Source organism: Sinocyclocheilus rhinocerous, unplaced genomic scaffold, assembly GCF_001515625.1.
Source record: "Sinocyclocheilus rhinocerous isolate Xijiao unplaced genomic scaffold, SAMN03320098_v1.1 scaffold1157, whole genome shotgun sequence".
Taxonomy (NCBI): Eukaryota; Metazoa; Chordata; class Actinopteri; order Cypriniformes; family Cyprinidae; genus Sinocyclocheilus; species Sinocyclocheilus rhinocerous.
In genome coordinates, this window is record NW_015631716.1 from 626318 (window position 1) to 650010 (window position 23693).

Here is a 23693-nt window from a genome sequence, read left to right on the forward strand (position 1 = left end):
TTCCTCAGGTCATCAGACGGGTCAGGGAAGTCAGATGTTCTATCCTCCTGGTAGCCCCACTCTGGAGGAATCAGACATGGTTCCCCGCGAGTGTGACTAATACCATTTTGGAGGCTAGAGTCCCATCTACAAAACATCTCTTCGCCCTTAAATGGTCAGTCTTTTCTGAATGGTGTGCAGCACGGAACAAGGACCCGTCCTCTTGTGATGCGTATCATGTGCTGATCTTTTTACAAGAGCTACTGGACAAAGGGCGCACCCTTTCCACGCTCATAGTATATGTAGCTGCCATCGCGGCAAATCATTCTCTCGTGCCTAGCCTGTCATTCGGCAGAAACAACCTTGTCATTAATTTTCTGAGGAGAGCTCGGAGATTGAATCTGCCTCGTCCTCATACTGTGCCGACTTGGGACTTATCTATAGTCCACAGGGCCCTACGGGGCCCTCCCTTCAAGCCGCTCCAGCCCGCTGACTTGCGGCCCCTGTCACTTTTGTTAATGTCGGTCAAGCGAGTGGCTTCACTCCGTTCAGAGCACAGGTCATCACCCTTCTAGCTCTTCCAAATTGAGAGGATGAGCAGGATCCTAATCCACTCTGCCGGGTTCGGGTCCTTAGAGTGTTTGTTGACTTCTATTGGTGATATCTGTGCGCCCGCAGCCGGTCATCGCCATCTACCTTCACCAGGTTTTATAATTTGGACGTCCCTGCCCTGCAGGCACGGATTTTGTCCACTTAAGTTTACCTAATCCCCTTTGTAAGTGGAGAAGGTTTTGTTATTTAGTCCTCAGCCTAGGTGGCTTGGGTCTCATTGTTAGCTCAGACTTACAGGAGCCCTTAGTATGGGCGCTCCGGGGCTGGGTATGCAGAGCAGCTTTGTTCTGCACTTGCTTATAGCATGGCGCGATTGGATGCAAAGGAACACTCTGGTTACGTACATAACCTCGGTTCACTGAGATATGGGAATGAGTGTTGCGTATGCTGATGTGCTATAAAGCTGCACGTGAGTCGATGACTGTCGCTTCAGTTGAAAGATTCTGACGAAATGACGCTCAGAGCCGACTTGTATAGCAGTCGGCTCCACCCCTTTTGGCAGGTTGAAGCACCATTGGTCCATGCAGCTACACGAACGTGATCAAATCAGGCTTCAGTATCAGAGAAAACAGGAGTTTCCCCATAGCGTGTTAATGCAACGTTCGTTCCCTTATCTCAGGGAACCAAGGTTATGTAAGTAACTGGAGCGTTTCATCGATTCCTATTGAAATGACTGGATTTCACAAAAAGTTTTAAAAAATACGCACATCTGACGGGCAAAAAAACTCAATGAGGGTGTTCAACTCTTAGTCTATATCTCAAAGTTTGTCTGATGAAGATCCATACGGCTCGAAACGTCACCTGTGGTGAGAACATGAAATAAACATTTTTACATTTTTGCATTTTTGGAGCTGTGGTGTGCCAAGCTTTCTTTTTTTTTAATGGCTGGATTTCGCAGAGAATCTGAAAATGTCACCTTCAAAGTTTCATAAAAGCGGCCCATATCATTTTCCCACCATTTGTGTCCTACAAAAGACAAATGTCATACAGGTTTGGAACGACATGAGGATGAGAAATTTTGGGTGAACTATCCCTTCAAAAATGTGTAATCTATGACAAACACAAAAATACTCTGAATATACAAAGCAACTGTGACAGTTTTACTTGGACCATCAACCTGGTTCTACCGTTTTCTCAAAATCGTATTTGCCTTCCAACCATAGACACTAGTTTGTGCCAGTCTATTGCCCTGTGGCAGTGGAGGGCGAATAGAATTCGACAAGACCTCTGTGTATGTGTGTGGTGCATTGTGCAGAAAATGTTGTTAACTCTGAAAGCAACTCACTCATCTCCATGAAGAGCTGTCTCTTCTCCACCATGGATTTGCTGCTTTTACTTCCCTCTTCAATCATTCTACACAACACAAAAAAGGTCAATTTAATACCACAGTTTAACCACGGCCTCATTACGAAGACACAACTCACAATAACAGCAAAAATCGCTAAATTGAATTTGAATGTTTGCAAAATTTTTACAATAATTTGTAAAGAAATTGATATAGAAATTGCAACAGCAATACAGCTAAAAAAAACAACAACTGCAATACAGCTAATCTATATCTGTGTATATTCCACATTCAGACTTTTAGAACTGTCTTATACGATCTTTTGCAAACTCATGGTGCATATCGTCAGTCCACAGGAAACTCCTTAAGACTCACCTGTCAGGTTGGCTGGGACTCAGATAAGGTGATGCAAAGGAACCAGGAAGTTCCTACACAAGGAAAAACATTTTGATGTTGACATCTGGGGAAATACCCCTCCCCTCAATCCAACCCACACACACATACAAAAATAAACCCTGGAATAAATCCCGCATTCACAAAAGGGCATTTGAGTTCTCTTGCTCTGTGCTAGTGCTGATTATGTATGACAATACTGTCTGCACAGACTGCATCCTGTAAGCTAATGAAACAAGAGCCGCTAAGGAGCCACTTAATAGTGACAAGAAGAGAACACATCATAGAACCAGTAAAGGAAGAATTCTGAGTATAATGGCTGTGAAAAAGAATACATGCATATTATATAGAATTTGTCATGAGTAAAAGTAATGTGAAGAGAGATGAGAAACGAGCCGCTAAGGAGTCACATGAAAGCAATCAAAGAAGAACTCTGAATGTAATGAGTGTAAAAAATATATACATAATACTGGATATTATAGTAATGTGGATATTATAGTTATTACTGTTGTGTAATTGTAGTTCTTACATCAACACCATAAAACATAACAACAGCCGTCAACTCATATTTACTTGCTGCTTCAATTAGTAGAAGGGATTTTTATAAATCCCAATGACTTGAATCTTTTGATTCATTTCGTCAAGATGATCTGTTCTGATTCATTCACTGATTCAGTGACCCTTTCTGCAGGTTACATTGTTATGCCTGTAGAGTAGACTGTTAGGCAGTAAGTTGTGTGAGTGATTCATTAAAGGAATAGTTCACCTAAAAATTAAAATTTACCCACGCTCAGGCCATACAAGATGTAGATGAGTTTGTTTCCTCATCAGAACATATTTGGAGAAATTTAGCATTACATCACTTGCTCACCAATGGATCCTCTTCATTGAATGGGTACCATCAGAATGCTAACAGCTGATAAAACCATCACAATAATCCAAAAGTAATCCATATGACTCCACTCCATCAATTAATATCTTGTGAAGTGAAAAGCTATGTGTTTGTAAGAAACAAATCCATCATTAAGGCATATTAATGTTAAACCATCACATAATCCATAATAATGCTTCTTAGTGACAAAGTCCATCCCCCGTTGTCCTCTCACATCAAAATCCACTGACCTATTTGTTTAGAACTGTTTGCACTTGGAAACAGTACTTGATCTGTGCATATTTCTCTCCTGATTCAGGTGAGACAACTTTGTGTGGATTATTGTGATGTTTTCATTAGCTGTTTAAACTCTCACCCATTCATTGCAGAGGATCCATCGGTGAGCATGTGATGTAATGCTAAATTTCTCCAAATCTGTTCCAATAAATAAACAAGCTCATCTACATTTTTGCATTGCCTGAGGGTGAGTATATTTTCAGCAAATTTTTTGCGTGAGCTAGCTACTTCTTTAAATCATTCACTCAATAATTTGTTAATAAACAAGCTGTTTACAACCTAAACTTTTAAGACTTTTTATATACTTTTTTAGTGTATCTAATTTAGAAAGAGATTTGTAGAAAGAGTGAGATCGAAATGATAAAACGCAGATCTATTTTCCCAAAACTGCAGAGCATTACTAAAATCGAGGGACTGATTCAGTGACATACACTCTAAAAAATGCTGGGTTAAATATAACCCAAACACTGGGTCAAAACAACCCAATAGCTGGGTTTGTCCCTTTTTAACCCAGCGCTGGGTTATATTTAACCCAGCAGTTTTTAGAGTGTACTCAAAACAGCAGCTGAATTCGTAAAAGAGTGCATTAGTACCGTCCTCTTTTTCAAATGTGCTGTTTCCAGAAGTGTTCTTTTTTTTTCATACATTTTTACCATAGGGATTTAAAAAAAAAAAAGTCTTCTTTAAAGTGTTATAAGCATGAACCAAGCTAAATAGCTACAAGGTGAATCATAACATTACAAACTTTTACTTGAAGCAAAAAAGTATTTAAGACTGTACTTAGCAGCTTTAGTGAAGGAAAGAACTACAATCCCATGAAGCATTGCGAATGACAAATCAAAAACGATGGTGAAATATAAAATGATTAGTTTAAAGTTGTTGATTATATCTATAGAAACAATATATTTTGAGCTTATTGCAAAGCATGCATAAATATTCAAATATTTAAGTATTTTAAAAGCACAGTGAAACCGTCTTGATTAAATCGTTCCTAGTGTTTCATGGGAGAGGGCGTTCCCTGCAGAGACCCTTTGGTGCAATTTGATTCTCCAATTGGTGGAATTTCCATACAGTATCTTGGGTAATGTAGTTTTTACCATGAATTCTGCTGTCAGACATTTATTTTAAAAATTAGCTTCAATAAAGTGCACAGATGGCTTAAACAAATGCATATGCCATTGATTAACAATGCCGGAGTTCCCAATGGAGAAAATTAGTTTTTCTTATGAAACCCACCTGTTGCACATCTAAATTAACTGGTTTTATTCAAGTCAAAAATAATATTTCACATCACTGAATCAATACATTCATTTATGCAAGCAAAACTATATGTAAATGGGTTGAATCAGGTAGATAGGTAACAATTGCAGGTTTTACAGTGTTATTCCGAATTTAGCAAACAGCTTGTTCAGATAAACTGGCGCATTTGTTTAGTAATGAGCTGTTCTTCACAGGAAGCACTCAAATAGGCCTACTATTGGACCGTAATGACAGGAAGGCAGCGGGAGACACTTCAGTGAACCAAAAAATACGAGTCAGTGCATGGAAGTGAACAAGATTCATTCACTTAAAAGATTCACTCAAAAGCATCGATTCGTTCACGAACGAAACGCCACTAGAAAGCATTATGTCATTCCTGACCGTTAAAGAAACCGCTGACGTTATGACTTCTGGCTTCAAGTCGTTCCGTTCGTTTTGCTAATCTAATCGCATGTTGCAAGGGCTACTACTAAGTGAATATATGGCCCACCAAGTCAGAAGTAACACACCGCACCTCTATAATGACTCGCGCTTTGACGTGACTCAACGTGAGGATTTTTCACCAACCAACGGAAATACACACTGTACAAACAAATACTTATACACCCCCAATGCGTTTAAACGACAACGTCTAAGCTTAATGCATACGGCCATATTATCTTTATTTAACTCCCTATGTACCTGATGTGTTAAATAAATAAGATGCTGTATGATCCACAAATACAGTTGGATCCGTCAGATGATATTGTGAGGACATGTTTAGCTGTGCTCCCTTTGCGTGTGTTTGTATTTGCATCTGAATGCGAAAGCATCATTAGCGGATGGTCTTACCAGCGGGGAAATCACGCAGGTCGCGCGACCATCATCAGCATCTGATGAGAGCGATCAACGGTCTCGCACTCGATTCCTGGCGTATCATCATCATCTTCATCATAGCTCTCTTGCGTTTCAAATTTTTTTTTAATATAGACTGACAAATACTGACCCAATAATCCGCAATTCGGTAGCGCTGCGCTCCCCCATCTTCATATTTGTGCCGTGGTTACCGTTCCGTTTGATTCGGTCTTGTAGGAACTGCAGTACAGGCTGCGAGAGCGCTTCTCTGAGCATCAGTCAACAGCAGAGGACAGCAGAGCACTGCTGCCTTTCCCATCACTGAGCGGCACTATTGCTCTTTATATGCACGATTTTTACTAAACCTTTAGCCGACTGTTAGTTTTATGTAATGCAGTGCAATATGCTTGCTCAAATATGCGGAGTAGATCTTCATATAGCCTACTGCGTATGTATGCTTGTTATGTCTACGTCAAAGACACATAAAGATGTTTATTTTGCATTTCTAAATTAATCGATCATTATAGGCTACCATAAATCCATACAGCATGAGATATACTTATTAATAAAAATCATTGCAAAAGCAAGAAACAGATTTTTTAAAAATTACATACACGCTGTAAGGGGTTAAACCAAATCATACCGACTAAACAAATCAAATAATTTCCTAATAAAATAAAATGAAATATCTCGGTCCAAATTTGACCAGATTACATTGAAAAAAATAAATACTCGACAGTTTCAATATATCATTATTACAAATTTGGCCAGCGTTTGAATCCACATTCAATTTTAATCTTAGAAATTCCTTAGTTGGGTAAATACATCATTTTAAATGGCACTTTACATTTTGGTGGAAAGGAAGCAGAACAGAATACAATTCCTCGAATCCAGGTATAAAATAGCCTATCCACCAAACTATATTTTTTGTACTTTTAAGACAGGCATAAATTATAAATAAATATATTAAATGTACATCTGTATATTCATACTGAATAACATATATATCAGCACATGCAGTCTTAAATGCAAAGTTATATTCTTTGTGCTTGTTGGCTAAAAAAAAAGAGATTCTGATTAATACTCTAAAATCATAATTTAATTGCTTAAAAATTCATGACTGGAACACCTGTTCACCTTTTCACTAGTGTTGTTGCATAGCAACGTTCCATGAAATCCCACTTTATGTAATACGTCATTGGTTTTGTACCTTATTGTTTAAATAATTAGAAGAAATGAACTGAATTACATAAAAAAATACCCCATTACTGAATTTGTTTTACTGCATTTTATTCATATTGTTTCTTGATAAAAATACACTTTGCTTACAATTACTATATTACATTCACCTATATTTTACATAAAATATTTGACTTTTAAAACATAAAATAACACACATTGTGGAAGCCACTCCAAGTTCTGGAATACCAACACCTCCTGCACTAAGAGTCATATCATTTCAGGGGTCCGCAGGGGAAATCATTGCCTCATTAATTAAAAATCCAAGTGTTTTGTTAAATGTCACAGGCATATAAGGTTGGCGATAGAGGAAGTAAGTCATGCGTTGCAACTCTATCAAAGGAAATGAAAGCAGTAAATAACCAACAACAGTCAAACACTGCTGCTTACACCTCTGACAAATTAAAACATTTTCAAGAAATGAGAGTTAACCTAAATTTCTATTTCTAAGGCCTGACATAAAGTATAATGGAGGTATCACAGTTATTCTATGAGTCTCTTGTAAGTTTAAATGCTGCATATGTATAAGTAAATAAAAGCGTCAGTTTACCCACTGACAAAAGTCAATGAAAGCCAGTTACCTTTAAACAACCTCACACCCAAAGCCATTCAGCACAACCCAACCACCACGCTAGTTAATTTTATGCAAGAAGCTAGACTTTCAATAATCAATAAAGTGAGCTGCAAGTTTCACACACATATTAAGTCAATTAAAAATCCACTGTGAGGACATCAATTCATCGCAGGCAAAACTAGCCATACAAAAATATCAACAGATCAGACTATCACAAGGGTCCTGGTACAAAAAAAAAGTGTGTAAAAAGTTTATGTATTCCTTAAACAAAGGTATACCAAAATGGGACAGCCAATATAAAGATATAGTAAATACCCTGTTTCTTAAATGTTTTGTAAAATGATTTGTAAATAGACTTCTTTTTATTAAAATATATTACTTAAAATATATTACTTTGCTTAACTAGACAAGACATTAAAAACAAAATCTGATTATCTAGTCCCCATAAATCGACTTTGGTATATTACCAAGCAAATTTGATCTAAAATTCTTTTACATTTCTATTGCCTGTAAGGCAGATGAAAAAAAAAAAAAGACTAATTCAAAGATGCATCAACTTTTTTTTCTAACATACATAGAACTATGGGTATCAAAATGTATCTGTTTAGCAGAATTGTTTCAGGACAGAAATTAAACCACGACACTGAATGTTCAAACATGATTAAAATTATGTGTTGGACAGTATTTCATAAATAAAAACCTTTAGTTATCAGACAATCGGATATGTTTAGGCAAGATACAAGAATGCTTTGTAGAAATATTTGTACATCTAATTACTTAAAATATATTACTTTGCTTAACTAGACAGACATTAAAAACAAAATCTGATTATCTAGTCCCCATAAATCGACTTTGGTATATTACCAAGCAAATTTGATCTAAAATTCTTTTACATTTCTATTGCCTGTAAGGCAGATGAAAAAAAAAAAAAGACTAATTCAAAGATGCATCAACTTTTTTTTCTAACATACATAGAACTATGGGTATCAAAATGTATCTGTTTAGCAGAATTGTTTCAGGACAGAAATTAAACCACGACACTGAATGTTCAAACATGATTAAAATTATGTGTTGGACAGTATTTCATAAATAAAAACCTTTAGTTATCAGACAATCGGATATGTTTAGGCAAGATACAAGAATGCTTTGTAGAAATATTTGTACATCTAAAAGAAAGTCAGTATTTACAATACTAAACAAAACAGAAACAAATCTTCATAAAATCTCCCTTCTGAGTGTTTAACTTCATTGCTCATATAGTTTTGCTGTTGATACTCTGCATTATTTTCCTATTCCTAAAAACTAAGGTTACAGAGAGTATCTGTTATTCCAATTAGAGGCAATGTCACTTGTGTGACGTAAACTGATTAGACACAGGCTATTGAAATGATTAAGACCTGCTTTTGCTCCTGAGAGGGTACAACAGATTGTTTAAGAATTCTTTCATCCTTACAAATCATCATTTTTTTTTAAAGATATAGATCGTTAGCAAAGTCATTTTCTGAACATAAAAAAGTGCAACCCTAATAAATCCTTTTTTCTGAAGAAAATGAGATGTAAGGGACTAATGCTCTCAATTTTATAAATATTGTAAATATACAAATTATTGCCATTATCAGTATAAACCTGTTCTTACATTCTTCTCTCAAGTAAAACCCACTGATCTAAGAGAAGTGCTAGCCTGTTAACATATTTGACAAAACTCCCTTCTATCTCATAAATAACTTTGAACAGTACCATATAAACCTAGTATCAAGGCAGGTTAATATATTAGGTTTACATATTCACAGTAATTCTGCAAAATAATTGGTATTTCAGTTGTGTGGTTCTTTTGCTTGTGTCACAAAGGCTTAAACCAACCAACAAATAGCTTTACAGGATATGCAAAGACTAAATATTGATGTTATCGGTTTCTCAAACTAGTGTGAATTATGTGTAAAAGATACGAAATTTGAGGGTTGGAAGGAATCATGATTTTTAACATCTATAAAAATAGTAGTATATTCATTTGCATTTCTAAAATTCTATTACAAAAATATAACAGAAATAGAACAAGCCTTAAATATTGCCACTATTCAATATCGAGTCTTGATGTGCTCAATGAATGAGAGGAAGTATTACTCAGCATTGCACGTTTTTTTATACCTCATCTTCTAGCATGCTATTTATGTTTGTATTGTAAAGAAAAACAAAGGGGCGAAATCACTAAACAGTTGCGCCACTTTTGCACTGTGCATTTCAGCGCAAAAACCTGCGGTGTCTCTACTAAGCACCGGCAATCCAGTTTAACCAGGCGCTTAAAGCGCTCAAACTGCAAATGAAAAGCATGGGTACATATCCAGACATACAGTGTAGTCGAGCGCACTTTCGGCACTTTAAAGAGCCGATTCAGGTGTCTGGATTGCATTACTGCAGCCATACTAAACAGTCCCAGTAAAGCATGCCAGATCACGGTAGTCTGCTGCATTCGCCACAACTAAGTACTCAAAACTGACTTGCAAGAATAACACAGGCTTGCTGGTCATGTTACCTGATTTGCATAACTCCTGAATCAGTCGCTAAAACAAAACAGAAAGTACGTGCAAATAAGCAGCACTATTAGCAGGCACAATTCATTCTTAGTGAGTTCCCCCCATTCAGCACAACAGCTTGCCTCTCAAATGACAACGGATACATGAACAGGTTACCACAGCGAGAGAGTCACTGCTGTACTGTCGTAACATTTCTGTTACCCTCACTGCAGTGATTGCTTCTCTTTGAATGAATGAATGAACAAGTTGCAGTTCATCCTCATGACCATTATCGTACCACCAAACACGAGACACATAGTTTGGATGGACCAATGCAATCATCATGGCAGAATGCGCCACATCCCTTGCACATAATCATGGCCTTCAGCCGACAGTAGCACTTTGATTGGACGTCTTCCATTGCAGAGGTTTCTATGAAGGCTTGCTCAGGTGAGGTTTCACCCTGACTGTTCTGATCCAGTAGGTGACCGGCAGGTATGGCAGTGACAGTGACGGAAAAAGACATCATTCCTCCAGCAGCCGTTTCACCATCACCACTACAGGACACAGTGGGAGAAGTTGGAGTGTCAGCCATGCTGTGCTTCAGTGCATGAGGGACAGACATGCTGATGGTGCCACCATACTGAGGTCCATTATGTGCTTTCTGAGACAAGAACGTGCGTTGGTGACAGTCACCTAACTGATATGGCTCTGTTTTACCCTGTATACTGCTGCACATATCAAGCTGCGCTCTTGAGCATGTTTCTTTGGTTCTAAGAGAAGTGTTGCCTTCGTCTTTGCTGGACAAACAACTCAGAGATGGAGATTCAGACTTTATATCAGAGCAGAGTTGGGGTGTCAAACCATCATCTGGTTTATTTATGACAAATCCCTGCTGTTCCACTTTTACCCTTGGAAAATTCAGGTGTCCTTGAGAGGTGGTATGAGACCCTGCAAATGACTCCGTCTTCCCTTTCACACTCTCCTCTGCTTCGATTTTCTCCTTCTTCAAGTTGGCGAGGGCAATGCTCGTATTACTAGTTAGGTGGGGCCGTTTGCTGCTCTCGGATGCTCTACCATATGTGGAGACATTGAGGAGGTAGTGTCCTGTCATAGCTGGCTTGGATAACCTTTTCCGTCCAAAGATGCCGAGATGGACACTCTGGTCATGGCTACCCTCAAGGTGACCTAACTGACAGGACTGAAATTGGGAGGGTTGACAGTTGGAGATGGTGTTCTTCTGCTCGCATTTGTCCCTTAGCGGTTGGAGCATCTGGTCCTGAGTGCCAACTTTGACCAACTTGTCCACACTTCTGGCTTGCATCATTGATGGGCCAAAAGGAACTTGGTTTCCAAGTTTGTTGGCATCTTCTTGGTTTGTTTTCAACCCAGCAGTGGTGGTACCAAGATTCCCTTTATCTCTGGCAGAAATGGCCACAGATTGAACCTCCACCTTGGCTAGTGGCTTTGGGAGGATCTTTTCTAAGGGAACCTCTTTACCTTGAAGAAGCTGGGTGACCAGAGGATTATTTGCTGGGATTGAAGAGCTAGGCTTGGTCACTGACGCTCCTGAAAAAGGCGTCTGCTCTGGTCTCTGGTTTTGTGCAATTGTATTCAAGGCAGTCACATTTCCTGCCTGACTTGAAGGTGCTAGCATTCCCCCAGGACTGAGGAGGTTATGCTGATCCTTGCCTGTTGGGTTCAACATACACAGAGTGGTTTGCAACCCCATCGAAGAGCAATTATCTTTTAAAAATCCCTGGCTTGCACTGAAGGCTTGTGCAAGACCAGGGTCTGAGTGTACAGTGGAACCTGAGGAAGGAGAGGTTTGTAAGAGAATCACTGTGCCTTCAGGAGCTGGAGATCCAGAGCTTAACTTTATTGGCGACACAGATTGACTTCTGCTGCTTGCTGGTGAAAAATCTTCAGACAGGGACCGAGCTGGAGAGGGTGTCGAGGTACCTCCAACTGAGCCGGTTCCCATTGAGGAAGATGACCCGGCTGCTGCTGCTGCAGCACGCTGTGCACGTGCTAACTGGGCTTTTGCCTTGATGTCAGCTAGAGTGCGAGCACCTGTGCGACCGGGTCGAACGCTAGGGGGTGTCAGTGGAATGGGAACGGGAGTCCTTGGAGATACCTGTTCAGTAGACGCAGGGGCAGATGAAATTCTTGACACTGAGATCTGCAAAGAGAGAGTTTGAGTGTTACTATGGGAGTGAAAATTCCACTGAAGTTAGCATTTAATGTAAAAAAAATGAATATAGCGCATATATCATTATATTTATATAATATATAAATTTTTAGATCTTCAAAATTTCTTTGTATGGAAAAATTCCCTACCACGATATTAGGGTGCTTTGGGTGGTTGCCTGGGCAATTGCTATGTGGTTGCTAAATGGTCCTGAGTGTTTTTTGGCATTGTGTTATGATTGCTAGTGTGTTCTTGAGAGTTGCTAGGGCATTCCTAGTAGGGGTGGGAATCTTAGTCACCTCACAATCCAATCCGATTCCGATTCTGGGAGTCACGATCCGATTCCAGAATGATTCTTGATCTACTTTTTCCCCCCTTATTAATTAATTACACTGAACAAATTATTATAAACACAACACTTTTGTTTTTGCCCCCATTTTTCATGAGCTGAACTCAAAGATCTAAGACTTTTTCTATGTACACACATGGCCTGTTTCTCTCAAATATTGTTCACAAATCTGTCTAAATCTGTGTTAGTGAGCACTTCTCCTTTGCCGAGATAATCCATCCACCTCACAGGTGTGGCACATCAAGATGCTGATTAGACAGCATGATAAGATTGTGTCGCTTTGCTGTTGCGTGTCGCTTGTAGTGTGAACGTGGCTTAACACAGGCTTTACACGGAGTCACGCACAGCCGCATGCACGAGCAGTCTTCACAAACATAGCGCGCGTCAGCATTTGTAACTGAAAGCAGCCTTCTGTTAGTGAGATTCATATTTTAAATATATAAGTCCACTGCGTTCCAAACCACATAAATGATGACTTCGTAAAGCATTTGTAAGGAAAATACCGACGGGCGAGACCGCACACTTCAAGTGTAACATCAAACAAAGCGCGCGTCTCTCACAGCGCATCCTGTGCAATGAAGCCCGCGAATGTCCTTGTAATTCGCTTCAACCTTTCCGAACTTTATGAAAGATTATTTTACGGAAGGTTCGAGTGGTGTATGTGTGTGAGGAATTGGAAGCAAGCAGAATACGGGTGTTTCTAAAGCAAACTCAGCGTCATCGCGCATGTGGTAAAAAACTAAGCTCAGGATCGATTCTGAAATTCTCAGAATCGATCCAGAATCGTTGGAGAGAGAATCGCGATGCATCGATGGATCGATTTTTTCTCCCACCCCTAATTCCTAGGTGATTGCTAGAGTGTTCTAGGTGATTTATACAAGTCTGATTACTTAGAAAAGTGATAGCAAATCATCTCCTCAATATGTCACACAATACAACAGACACACCTACATCATTTATATAGGTACTGTAGTACAAACGACATGCAACATCATGTCTACACTGGGTGTGACCATTGTCAACAGATTAAAGCGGTCTACATTGGAAACATCAAAGCAAAAGTTCCAAATCCAAATATCGTTTGTGTCAGAAGTAGCACAAATTATTCTAATAGGTTCTATTGGTTCTGATGCATCGCATTACTCTCATCTGGTGCAGACAGGTAGTGCAACACTGCTTAATACTTAAGGCTAGGGGTTTGTTCAAAAGAAAGAAACCTAAAACTTACTTTGAGAGGAGGTACTCTATGTTCTACTTTTTCTTTAGCTGTCACTGTGGATGATGCTCCTAATGAAGTGACACGGGGCTTCTTCTCTGTTCTGAGCTCTGTATCCTGTTCACTAGAGACTTTTCTTTTTAGAGGTTCAGATGTGACAACAGTTACTGGAGATCCAGCTTTATTCCTTTCCATTACTGTTTGTTCAGCCTCACCAACGGGACTTTCATCTTTAGGGGTCTGTGTCTCCTTTCCTTTCAAACAGGTGACCACTGCTTCTAAAGGAGATGCTGGGGTCTTACATGTGATCTCATTCTCCTGTGCTTTTTCACTGCCAGGTTTGGGCTCCACTGCTTTTTGAACAGAGGACTCTGGAATCAGTTCTTCCTGTGCATCCTTTCTCGTGTCTAAGGATAAACGTGATTGCTCTGGAGCAGGAGGTTTGACTGGCTCTTCAGGTGAGACATGTGGTACTGTTGATTTCACATCTCTGGATCTCAACTCCATGTGGATGACCTCTGTCACTGGGTTTACCTTCTGAGACTCTTTGACAGTCTCTGGCTTTTCTGAAAGGACTGTGCTTTTAGCTGGTTCAGGAACACTCCTATCCTCTGTCAGCTCTCTGGATTCCTCTATACTGAGTCCAGATCTGAAATTAAAAGCCAGAAGAGACAGAATATTATGAAAAAGGACCTCAAAAACAAAACATCACCTATGATATATTAAACTAGTGGCCCACTAACCAATTTTCCATCAATTTTCAGGCTTCACAATGCCAAAATAAGGCATGGACACTCCTGGAGGGCCACATTACGCTAGAATTTAGCACCAGCCCTAATTAAGCAAACCTAAACCAGCTAATCAATATCTTCAGGATCACTAGAAACTTAAATGTGCAAAAACGTGGCCAGAATTGGACACCCTTGACCTAGACCATACGCTCTGATTTCTTTTTCAGTATTTCAGCATGGTGGTTGACTTACTGTTCACCATAGTAGCTCTCAAAGAATTGCTCTTTCCAAAGCTCCACCTTCTTTTCCTTCTCAATTTCTTGCCGCATTCTCAGTCTCAGCTCTGGTGTGAACTCACCTGAGAACACAGTCTTGCATAAGTCACACAAATATTGCAGATTAATTTGCTTATTAACAGCACACTGTTACACAACTTTTTCCACTGTAAAAAGGTATATTCCTAAAGAATAAACATTTAAAAAATGTTAACTATTAGGTACATTCACATGACAATATCAGAAACCTAGAAAAATCTGTATTTTTCTACAGCACATTGCCTTTTCATGGTTGCTGCCACATTGAGATCACATGACATGCCAAATACTACTCATTTTATTTCTGTAACCCCTCTATTATTGGACACTTTCGGTTGCAGAATACTGTCCTGGGAGACAAGTACACCATATAGGGTATTTTTTATATACATTATATACTTTCTGAGTATATTTGCTTCTGTGTTATACAGATTCCTCACTGATAATTTCACTTGAATTTCAAGACCACTGCTGTTCAAGAGCAATGCCAGCAAAACAAAAAAATAATTTTTTTGTACATTTAAGCTTTTAACTACTTTTAATCAATGAGGACAACAACTGACCCTCTGACAACCTCTCCTTCCAAGACTGTGCTGCTGATGTGAAGAATTCATTGTTCAAGGCAGAGCTGGTCACCTTCAGTGCACCATCCATACTAGCCTGCAAAGTGTTTGCATCACAATTCTATTATTAATAACAATCAGAGATTCACGATCCACAAAATCATACTGCATGTTCAACACCGCAGGGTTCTTCAGTGTTTCACTACCTGCTGGTCAACCTCTGGCAGCATCTTAAGAAGCTTCTGTTGACACTCTGTAGGCAACATTGAGAATGTGTGCTTGTTGATGAGCGCTCGCAGGTTGGTGTTGACAAGGATGGAATCTGGTGTCTCAACATCTATCTCACACTTGGTACGCCTCAGTTGTCCTGAAAATCCAAGGTGGTGGGATCAGTTTCAGCATCTCATGAGCTGACACGAATTACAGTGATCTGTGACGATACTCACTGGCACTGAGCTGACTGGAGCGCTGAGACACCTTTCGGGCACCAGTCGTGTGGCACACATCTGCTTTGACAGAGGAGGACGAGCTGGAGGTAGAGTTCTGTGGACTTGCAGGGCAGCGCTCTGTCTGTTTCAGCTCCCAGGCTAGAGCAAACAGAGACATACTGTTTTATATTTCTTTTGTATTTACATGAACATGAAGTACCAGTCAAAAATTTGGACATGCCTAAAGAGCATGCTTTAATTTGATTAAAATTCACATTGAAAAACTGTAACATCAAATACTGTATGTACAGGATTTGGAGGAGTCATGAGCCATGTCTTTGACAGTCTTGAGGAGCAGTCGTGGGCTGGAGGCGCTGGGGATTCCACATTGCCGCCGCTGATTCCTCTGCTGCTGCTGTTTCAGTGCCTATAAATGAAGCACATCAAAAACGAAAATGTATATAAACCCACAGGTTACATAACAGGTTACTGCTGTGTTGCAAACAGAAAGCACAAGAGGTCTCAACAGCTCAAGGTTTAAACCAACCAACAGTAATATCACAGCAGGTCTGGGTACTCATTATCCAAATAGACATTCCCATATATTTTTTTATATATATAAAGCAGAATAAATAAGTGTAACTGGCAGTACCTGTTTTAGGGCCTTCTTGCTGTGTTTCTGTGATGGGGACATGAGTTTGCTGCTGGAGACTGACGGAGATGAACAGCGAGACTGTGGTGAGGATGGCTGAGATTGCAGTTTTGCTGGCACTGAGAATGATAGGAAAGCAATACATTGGGTGCATGTTTGTACCACAAAGACATTTATACTCACACACACACACACAATCGAACAGGTATATGCACAAACTTAATTTCACTCCATGATGATTCAAGGTAATTTCAATACAAATACACAACCAGTTTGCAAACACATTGAAAAGTACAATATAGGTACAGGATTAGTGCAGTCTATACTTTAAATATAAAAAAAAAGATATATTTAAAAAATATATTTTAAAATGTTTTATTACAAAATGTTTTTAATTTGCACTATCACTTGGAAATTACATTGCTATTACGTTGTTCCATGACAACTATAAATTCATAAATACACTTTTTAAACTTTCCTTTGTGACATATTTAAATCTGTAGAATTCACAACAACATTATTCAGTCCATAACAGAAAACCAAATGTTTGAGTCTGCAAGGCATAAAAACACATTTATACATTTAGCAAATGTAACATGTAGTGGCAACACAGCACTGGTCCAATAGTAAACTAAAAACAACCAGGTACTGAGATCAGAACAGAAGCCCTAAAAATTAAAACAATGTGTTTCACTGTAATATAACTACATAGTCATCAAAGCACATTTATTAAAGGATGGGTGTTTTTAAAAAGTCAAACACTTGATGAAACTACCTCCCATAAATAATGTGCTGTCACGGCAATTATTATTTCCTGGTTTTTGCAGAGTTCGTTTTTTTTTCTCTCTGACAACAATCTTAATTTTCTCAAATCCACAGTTTTAAAGTTTCACCAGCATATTAAGATGAAAGTCTTACTTACAGTACTTGGTTCTGCATGAATTCACTCTTTTAGATTGCATTATTCTCAAATATTTAGCTTCTGCAAGATGAATTGAGGTAAAACTTGTGTTTGTTTAGTTAGCTTCGTTCGTACTACTCTCATTTATATGAGGAAGTGGTATAAATTTTGCAAAAAAAAAAGTAGAATTTCCTGTTAAGAGGGTGTTTTGCATTCAAAGAATATTTTGACTTGAACGAGGCACACCTACCCTTAGATGTGAGGTAATTTATACACATCATATCAGAGTCAGCATATGAGTTACACATTCATGGTTCAGCATGTAATCTACATACTCCATGCCACAACACATGGCATGATTTAACAATGATTTGATTAACTACAATTTTAGATTTCTTAAAGTTTTTATTAGTAGTTATACTTGACAAAATACGCTTCACCCTCTAAAAAACTTTTGGACGAAATGTATATAATTTCCATGTATAATGTTATGTTACAACATTTTTTTTATATATATATATACAGTGGGTACGGAAAGTATTCAGACCCCCGCATCATGGTTTCCACAAAAATATTAAGCAGCATAACTGTTTTCAACATAAATATATATAAATAATAAGAAATGTTTTTTGAGCAGCGAATCAGCATATTAGAATGATTTCTGAAGGATAGTGTAGTAGTTAGTGACTGCTAGAAAATTCAGCTTTGCCATCACAGGAATAAATGACATTTGAAAGTATATTAAAATAGAAAAAAATCATTTAAATTGTAAAATTATTTCACAATATTACTGTTTTTACTGCATTTTTGCACAAATAATGCAGCCTTGGTGAGAAAAAGCGACTTCTTTCAAAAACATTTTAAAAAATCTTACCAACCCCAAACATTTGAATGGTCATGTATATTGCATTTAAAGTAAGAAATGATATGTTAAATATTAAAATAGTTTGTTCTATCCCAGTTTAATACACAGAAACAAGCCGTTTGTATGCTAATACCCCCAAAAGTGGAAGTAGCACTTTGGTAATATCATTGCTCTGTTTCAGTGGTCCAAGACAGGTGGAATGTTCAGGAAACCTGTTTAAAAATGACTATTAATTCTGCAGTTCTGTTTGGTGACACTAGGGGTGCAAAATGTATACACTCCAGCTCCAAGTGTGGCTATTCAGAATTCTTGAAATATGATACCTCTCCTCTTCCACCTTCCTCTGCGTCCATCTTTGCTGTAGGTAGTGGTGCTGGTATTTTCTGTGCTTCGGGTATCAGACATGTTATCACTGCTGTCCTCTGAAGCATCTTCTGACAGTTCCTTCACCACATCTCCAATGTCCTTCTGCTCACATACAAACACAAGCCATACACATCACATGCCCAACACTAAGTAATTTCCAATAAAACAGCTCTTTTGAATCTGATCAAACAGTTAACGTTAATTAATACATTTAATAGATCATTGGGAGAAGTGCGGACTGTTATGCTACCGTTAACTGAGCATTAATTATAGCAGTGGTACAGTAAATATTCATGTCATTCAGCACCATATGAACAAACCAAAGCAAGAGAAAATATATAAACATTTATATTTACTTTTATTCAGACACTTTTTTCCAATGCAACTTACAGTGCATTCACGGTAGACATGTTAGCAATATAGTGCAATAGTGTCCGTTCACTTTTTCAGCAGTGTTGGTTCCTGAAATATTTTTTCCATTCATTTTTCCCATAGGGATTTTGAAAAATGCTTTGTTAAAGCATTATAAGCCAAGAACATTACGAGGTGAATCACAACATTACAAACTTATATCTGAAGCAAAAAGTATTTGAAAATCAGGCAAAAAGACAGTGGTACAAGACTTGTGTACCTAACAGCTTTAGTGAAGGAAAGAACTGCAATCCTACAAAGCATTGCAAATGACATAATCAAATTAAAAACAATGGTGAAATATGAAATAATTATTTTTTTAAATGGTTTGTTTGTTGCAAAATATGCATATATACATATGTATATAAGTATTTTGAGTTTTGAGAGAGTAAGGAGACCATCTCGATTACGTCCTACGCGGTGCTTCATGGGAGAGGTCGTTCACTACAGAGATCTGTAGTGATGGCACAATTTGCTCACCGCGATCTATAGCATCATGGGTGCTGTAGTTTTTCATGACAAATTCTGCTGTTAAACATGATTATTTTAAAAATAAGTTGAAATAATGAGAACAGATGGCTTCCACAAAAGCACATACCATCGAGTAATAACCTTGGAGCTCACAACAGGTCTGTCTTTAAAGGTTTACCAATTATTGTTAAAAAGCACTTTCCTCATGGGGTAAATGAATGGACTTTTTATTTCCAGAACCCAACTGTTGCGCTCTGTACATCTTCTGAAAATTGAATCTATGATTGTTGTGATGCTAGCACCATGAGTTACAGAAACTGAGCACAGGTAAGAAACAATTATTCTGTGAGAGTTGCAGTGAGATTCTGGTTCTGGTTAAGCATGTTTACCTTCAGTGTATAGACTCCCATTCTGCCGGGGACCTTGTAGAAGATCCCTTCCTCTCCGCGTGAGTTTGTATGGAGCATGGCATTGAGACAGGCAAGAGGCGACGTCCCACTGAAAAATGAAAAAATAAATAAATCAGCTGATTAAATCAAATGCCCTCTTCACACAACTGAAAAGCTGCAACAAAGAGCACGGTTCAGTGATTAATTTCCAGGTAATTGTGCATGTATTAGGGGTGTAACGATACACGTATTCGTATTGAACCGTTTGGTACGAGGCTTTCGGTTCGGTAGCCTACGCATTACAAACCGAACGATTCGTTGGAGACAGTAATCCTATTACATTTGGGGAAAAAAAAGAGCTTAAAGTGTGTGAAATATAATGTACTCCAGGTTATGACGGTGAGGTAGTTTGTTAAGAGTTTTCCCTCTTTTCCTCGCTTTTATTCGCTTTTAAATAGCTTGTAAATGCTTGTGCGCATTTTACTTTCACTTTCGAACTAACGGCATTTCGGCGTCAATTGATTGAATTGACAACAACAAAACAGTACGATAAACTCACTTGCATTAAACATAGAATGTTTAATTTATTAACAAAACGAATACAAACACAACATGCTACAGGCCTAATATAAAATAACAAATAACTTAGACAAAGTTTAAATATAAAACATTGAAAATCAGCAAACACGGTGGAAAACGAATGTTAAAATAAAAAACGAATGTTAAAAAAGCTTCTCAAATCATCTTAGATAAACGGCAGAAGTCAAAAGGCCTTCCAAAGTCTAAAATATTTTTAAGATCATATGATGCTAGTAAAAAAAAAAAAGAAAGAACAAAAAGGAAAAATCAAGGAAATTTGTCTGGCATTTCTGTTTTTGTTGTATCGAAAACATACCGAACCGTGACACCCCTGTGTCGTATCGAACCGAACCGTGAATTTTGTGAACCGTTACACCCCTAGCATGTATGTCAATATAAATTTAAATGAAGTAAAATTATTTTATATAAAAAATACTGAAAACATGCTACATTACAAGTAGTCTGAACGACTGAATATGCCAACAAAAAAAAAACACTACAAATGTCTGTCTCTTGATCTGGGCATAACAAAAACATATTAACAGTGTTATTTGTTATGTCTTCCATTTATAACTGTGCAGCAAAATGCAAAATGTACAAAATACAGGTAAGTTATACTAGTATAGTCTAAACTTCTACAAAACGATCTATCATTACCGCCACCTATCTCTCAAATGGACCATTGACATATCTGCAATCTCAATTAGGAGTGTCAATGGTCCATTTGAGAGATAGGCGGCGGTAATGCACTTATAAGTCTGCGATGCGCCGTAAAGCAAGAAGAAGAAGACGCGTCACGGCCGGCTGTCGAGGACGTGTTCAGGACAGTTCAGACATTGCAGTGCATCAGAGGTAAAAAAAACGATATAAATACTGTTCAGTTTCTTGCACAGACCGATCGTTTCGTGTCTTTACACATCAATGTATCGTCACGAGCCGCAGGGTTTAATTTGGTTTTGTTTGTGTATGTTTTTTTTTTACTCTCAAAGCCGTGATTCCCATTCACTTCCATTATATGACTGACAGACTGCAACGGTTTGAGTTAAAAATCTTCGTTTGTGTTCTACTGAAGAAACAAAGTCACCTACATCTTGGATGCCCTGGAGGTAAGCAGATAAACATCAAATTTTCATTTTTGGGTGAACTATCCCTTTAAGACAATCTTTCAAATTTCAATTGTATGCAAAGAAAATATAAATGTAAATGTAAAGCCAAAAATAAATAAATAAATAACTTATGTATAGTTTGTATGTGAAAGGAATACTTATTAAATTTTTTAAATAATTTCTTTTTTGTATTACTATTTTGGTTAAATATATTGTTATTTTTATTCAGTTTTGGTTTTAGACAGTTCAGTTTTAGTTTTTATTTACTTGCAGTTAGTGATTTAGTGCTTGAACTTACAAACATATTTTAGTTAGTTGTCAATGCAATATTTTTAATTTTCAGTTTTTCATCCAATTTACATTTGATCTTATTTCAGCTTTATTTCAATTCATAAAAAGTTTTTTAAAAGTTTTAGTTTTAAAGATCACAACACTGAGGGAGTTATATTTTCTATTATTTTTGTTTTGTACTATTTGTCTTTTCAAGAAATCTGATTAACGTTTTAGCCTATAACAAAATAAATCACAATGATAAAAATACAGGTTTAAGGAGGTTAAACACATTTAGTACGTAGTTATTATGTAGCATCTTCAAACAGAGCAAATCTGGCAGAAGCACAACAGGCCACTAGGCATTTCTGAGGACAAGCACTCTGGTCAAAGCCATGGCCATTAGGTCCTCGCTCTTGGGAGACCCTTTGCATGCCATGTCAACTGGGGAAATGTTAATAACATGCACAGGGATTGGCTAATGGATTTAAGTTAGTTGGAGGGTAGGGTGTACTACTGTATAATCTTACCTTCTGGAAGACAACAGAGAAATGAAACAAAAAAAGAGATGTGACAATTAGATATGTGGCCATATTAAATTTGAAAAAAAAAGACAAAAAAAACTGTATATGATGTGGTACAGTTCAGGGGCAGCCTGCACAATCGGAGCTAGAAGTAGTAAAGTGTGTGTGATAAAGAAATGGCTATTTTAATAAAGAAGTACTCAGCAAACATCAGTAGAATGACCTCACCTTATCTCCTTAAGCCTTTCTCTCTGAATCACTTGCAGGATCTCTTTATGACTCATCGGTGTGTTGGGGTACTTCTCAAGCACCTGTGAACAGTATTACGGGAACAAGTGAACAATTCAGCAGTGACTCACACTAACGCAGCAACCGCAGAGAAAGGATGAAGTAGATCTGATGGTCAGTGCAAAAGAAGGTTTGGTTAAACAGTAATGCCTTTGAATTCTATCATTAGTTGACCTCAGTGAAGCAGACAGCCCTCTCTGTGAAACTGACCTACTTCTGATTGGGTCGGAAAAAACGTGTTCGTTTGGATGAGATACTTCGAATTCTGAGTTACATTCAAAAGTGGTCATGTTTCGAGAGTTTGGGAAATGCAAACGGACTCCAGACATTCCAAGTGATCTGTGGCTTTTAGCCACACATGAAGTCAGCTGCTGGATGGAGGCCCAAGAGCTGCTTCACCTCTGCTGTGTCACACCGATGATGTGATCTCACATCCTGCATTCACTTCAGTCATTCTTTACTTTGGTCAGGAAAGTACACTTATTCATCAATGCATTTTCTTAGACACAAGGCACATACAGTGGCCCCGAAACACCAGTGATATTTTATTATCACTGATAGTTTTTGGTTAATATTTTGAATTAGATTATATTTTCATGTTTTTTTTTTTTAAATTTAATTTAAGACTTCAGTCACTCTTCAGTTATAAATCTATGAATTTCTGCTGCAATTAAATGATGTCAGACCTTTTCTCAGGAACTTTTCTTTTCGGAGACATTTTAGCACAACACGTGGATGTATGAAGTCAGTTTCAAGTACACAGGTGTCGTTTTATATAATGGATTGATATTTGCAAAGACACACGTTTGTCCATTCTAACAGTCCAAATATCTTTTGTGGCCACTGTATTGTCTGATTCTTTTAGAATATGTAATAAATAGTAGATAAAAAGGCAAAACGCTACCGAGGTACACATGCACATCTGCATTTTCTCCATTAGCCTCTTTTGTATATAGATAAGTTTGAATGAAAAAAAAAAGACCACCAATGGCAACTATTAGTCTGTGTGGCATGTGTGCTTTGTTTTTCACTAATAATGGAAAGTGTGAGTCATTTCCTTAAATTAGTTCTTCGATTAGTTCCCTTCAAAAAAAAAAAAAAAAAAAAAAAAAAAAAAAATTAAGGGCATTTTTTAAAACCACCAGTTTGTACAAATATCTTAACATCCTTAAATCAAGATACATTTACAGGGATTAAAGTTTTCCGTCGCTACGACGGATTTCCT

The 23693-nt window shown here is 37.9% G+C and overlaps 2 protein-coding genes across 8 annotated transcripts in view; both read right to left on the minus strand.

The window, feature by feature from the left end:
- The window catches only part of LOC107741848 (dystrobrevin beta-like), a 55023-nt gene extending 49202 nt beyond the window's left edge, over nucleotides 1–5821 (minus strand). For both annotated transcript variants that reach the window (XM_016554644.1, XM_016554643.1), the window contains exons 1-3: nucleotides 5529–5821; nucleotides 2252–2304; nucleotides 1877–1944 (exon numbers count right to left, since the gene is read on the minus strand). In XM_016554644.1, the coding sequence (XP_016410130.1) occupies nucleotides 1877–1943 (67 nt within the window). In that variant the 5' untranslated portion in view covers nucleotide 1944; nucleotides 2252–2304; nucleotides 5529–5821. The remainder of the gene's footprint in view (nucleotides 1–1876; nucleotides 1945–2251; nucleotides 2305–5528) is intronic.
- A 2752-nt stretch (nucleotides 5822–8573) lies between these two features.
- Nucleotides 8574–23059, minus strand: LOC107741849 (putative Polycomb group protein ASXL2). Of its 6 annotated transcripts, none has more exons than XM_016554650.1 (12): nucleotides 22409–23059; nucleotides 22187–22189; nucleotides 19702–19810; nucleotides 18388–18532; nucleotides 16299–16417; nucleotides 15956–16073; nucleotides 15665–15805; nucleotides 15425–15585; nucleotides 15219–15315; nucleotides 14594–14699; nucleotides 13623–14259; nucleotides 8574–12036 (listed from the first exon to the last, which is right to left on the minus strand). In XM_016554650.1, exons 1-12 carry the CDS (start codon nucleotides 22462–22464, stop codon nucleotides 10144–10146), a joined length of 3585 nt encoding a protein of 1194 aa, XP_016410136.1. In that variant the 5' UTR covers nucleotides 22465–23059; the 3' UTR covers nucleotides 8574–10143. The 6 variants fall into 6 exon arrangements, with proteins under 6 accessions (XP_016410136.1, XP_016410133.1, XP_016410137.1 ...); XM_016554647.1 differs by having other exon boundaries at nucleotides 18388–18535; XM_016554651.1 differs by lacking the exon at nucleotides 22187–22189 and having other exon boundaries at nucleotides 18388–18535.
- Between the last annotated feature and the right edge of the window lie 634 nt (nucleotides 23060–23693).

Coding starts and splice junctions, on each gene's coding strand:
- LOC107741849 (XM_016554647.1), bottom strand. CDS start 22,464: ATGAGTCATAAAGAGATCCTGCAAGTGATTCAGAGAGAAAGGCTTAAG. Junction 18,536..19,701: donor TGGGAGTCTATACACTGAAG/GTAAACATGCTT, acceptor TTTGTATGTGAG/CAGAAGGACATTGGAGATGT. Junction 15,806..15,955: donor TCATGACTCCTCCAAATCCT/GTACATACAGTA, acceptor TGTTTGCTCTAG/CCTGGGAGCTGAAACAGACA.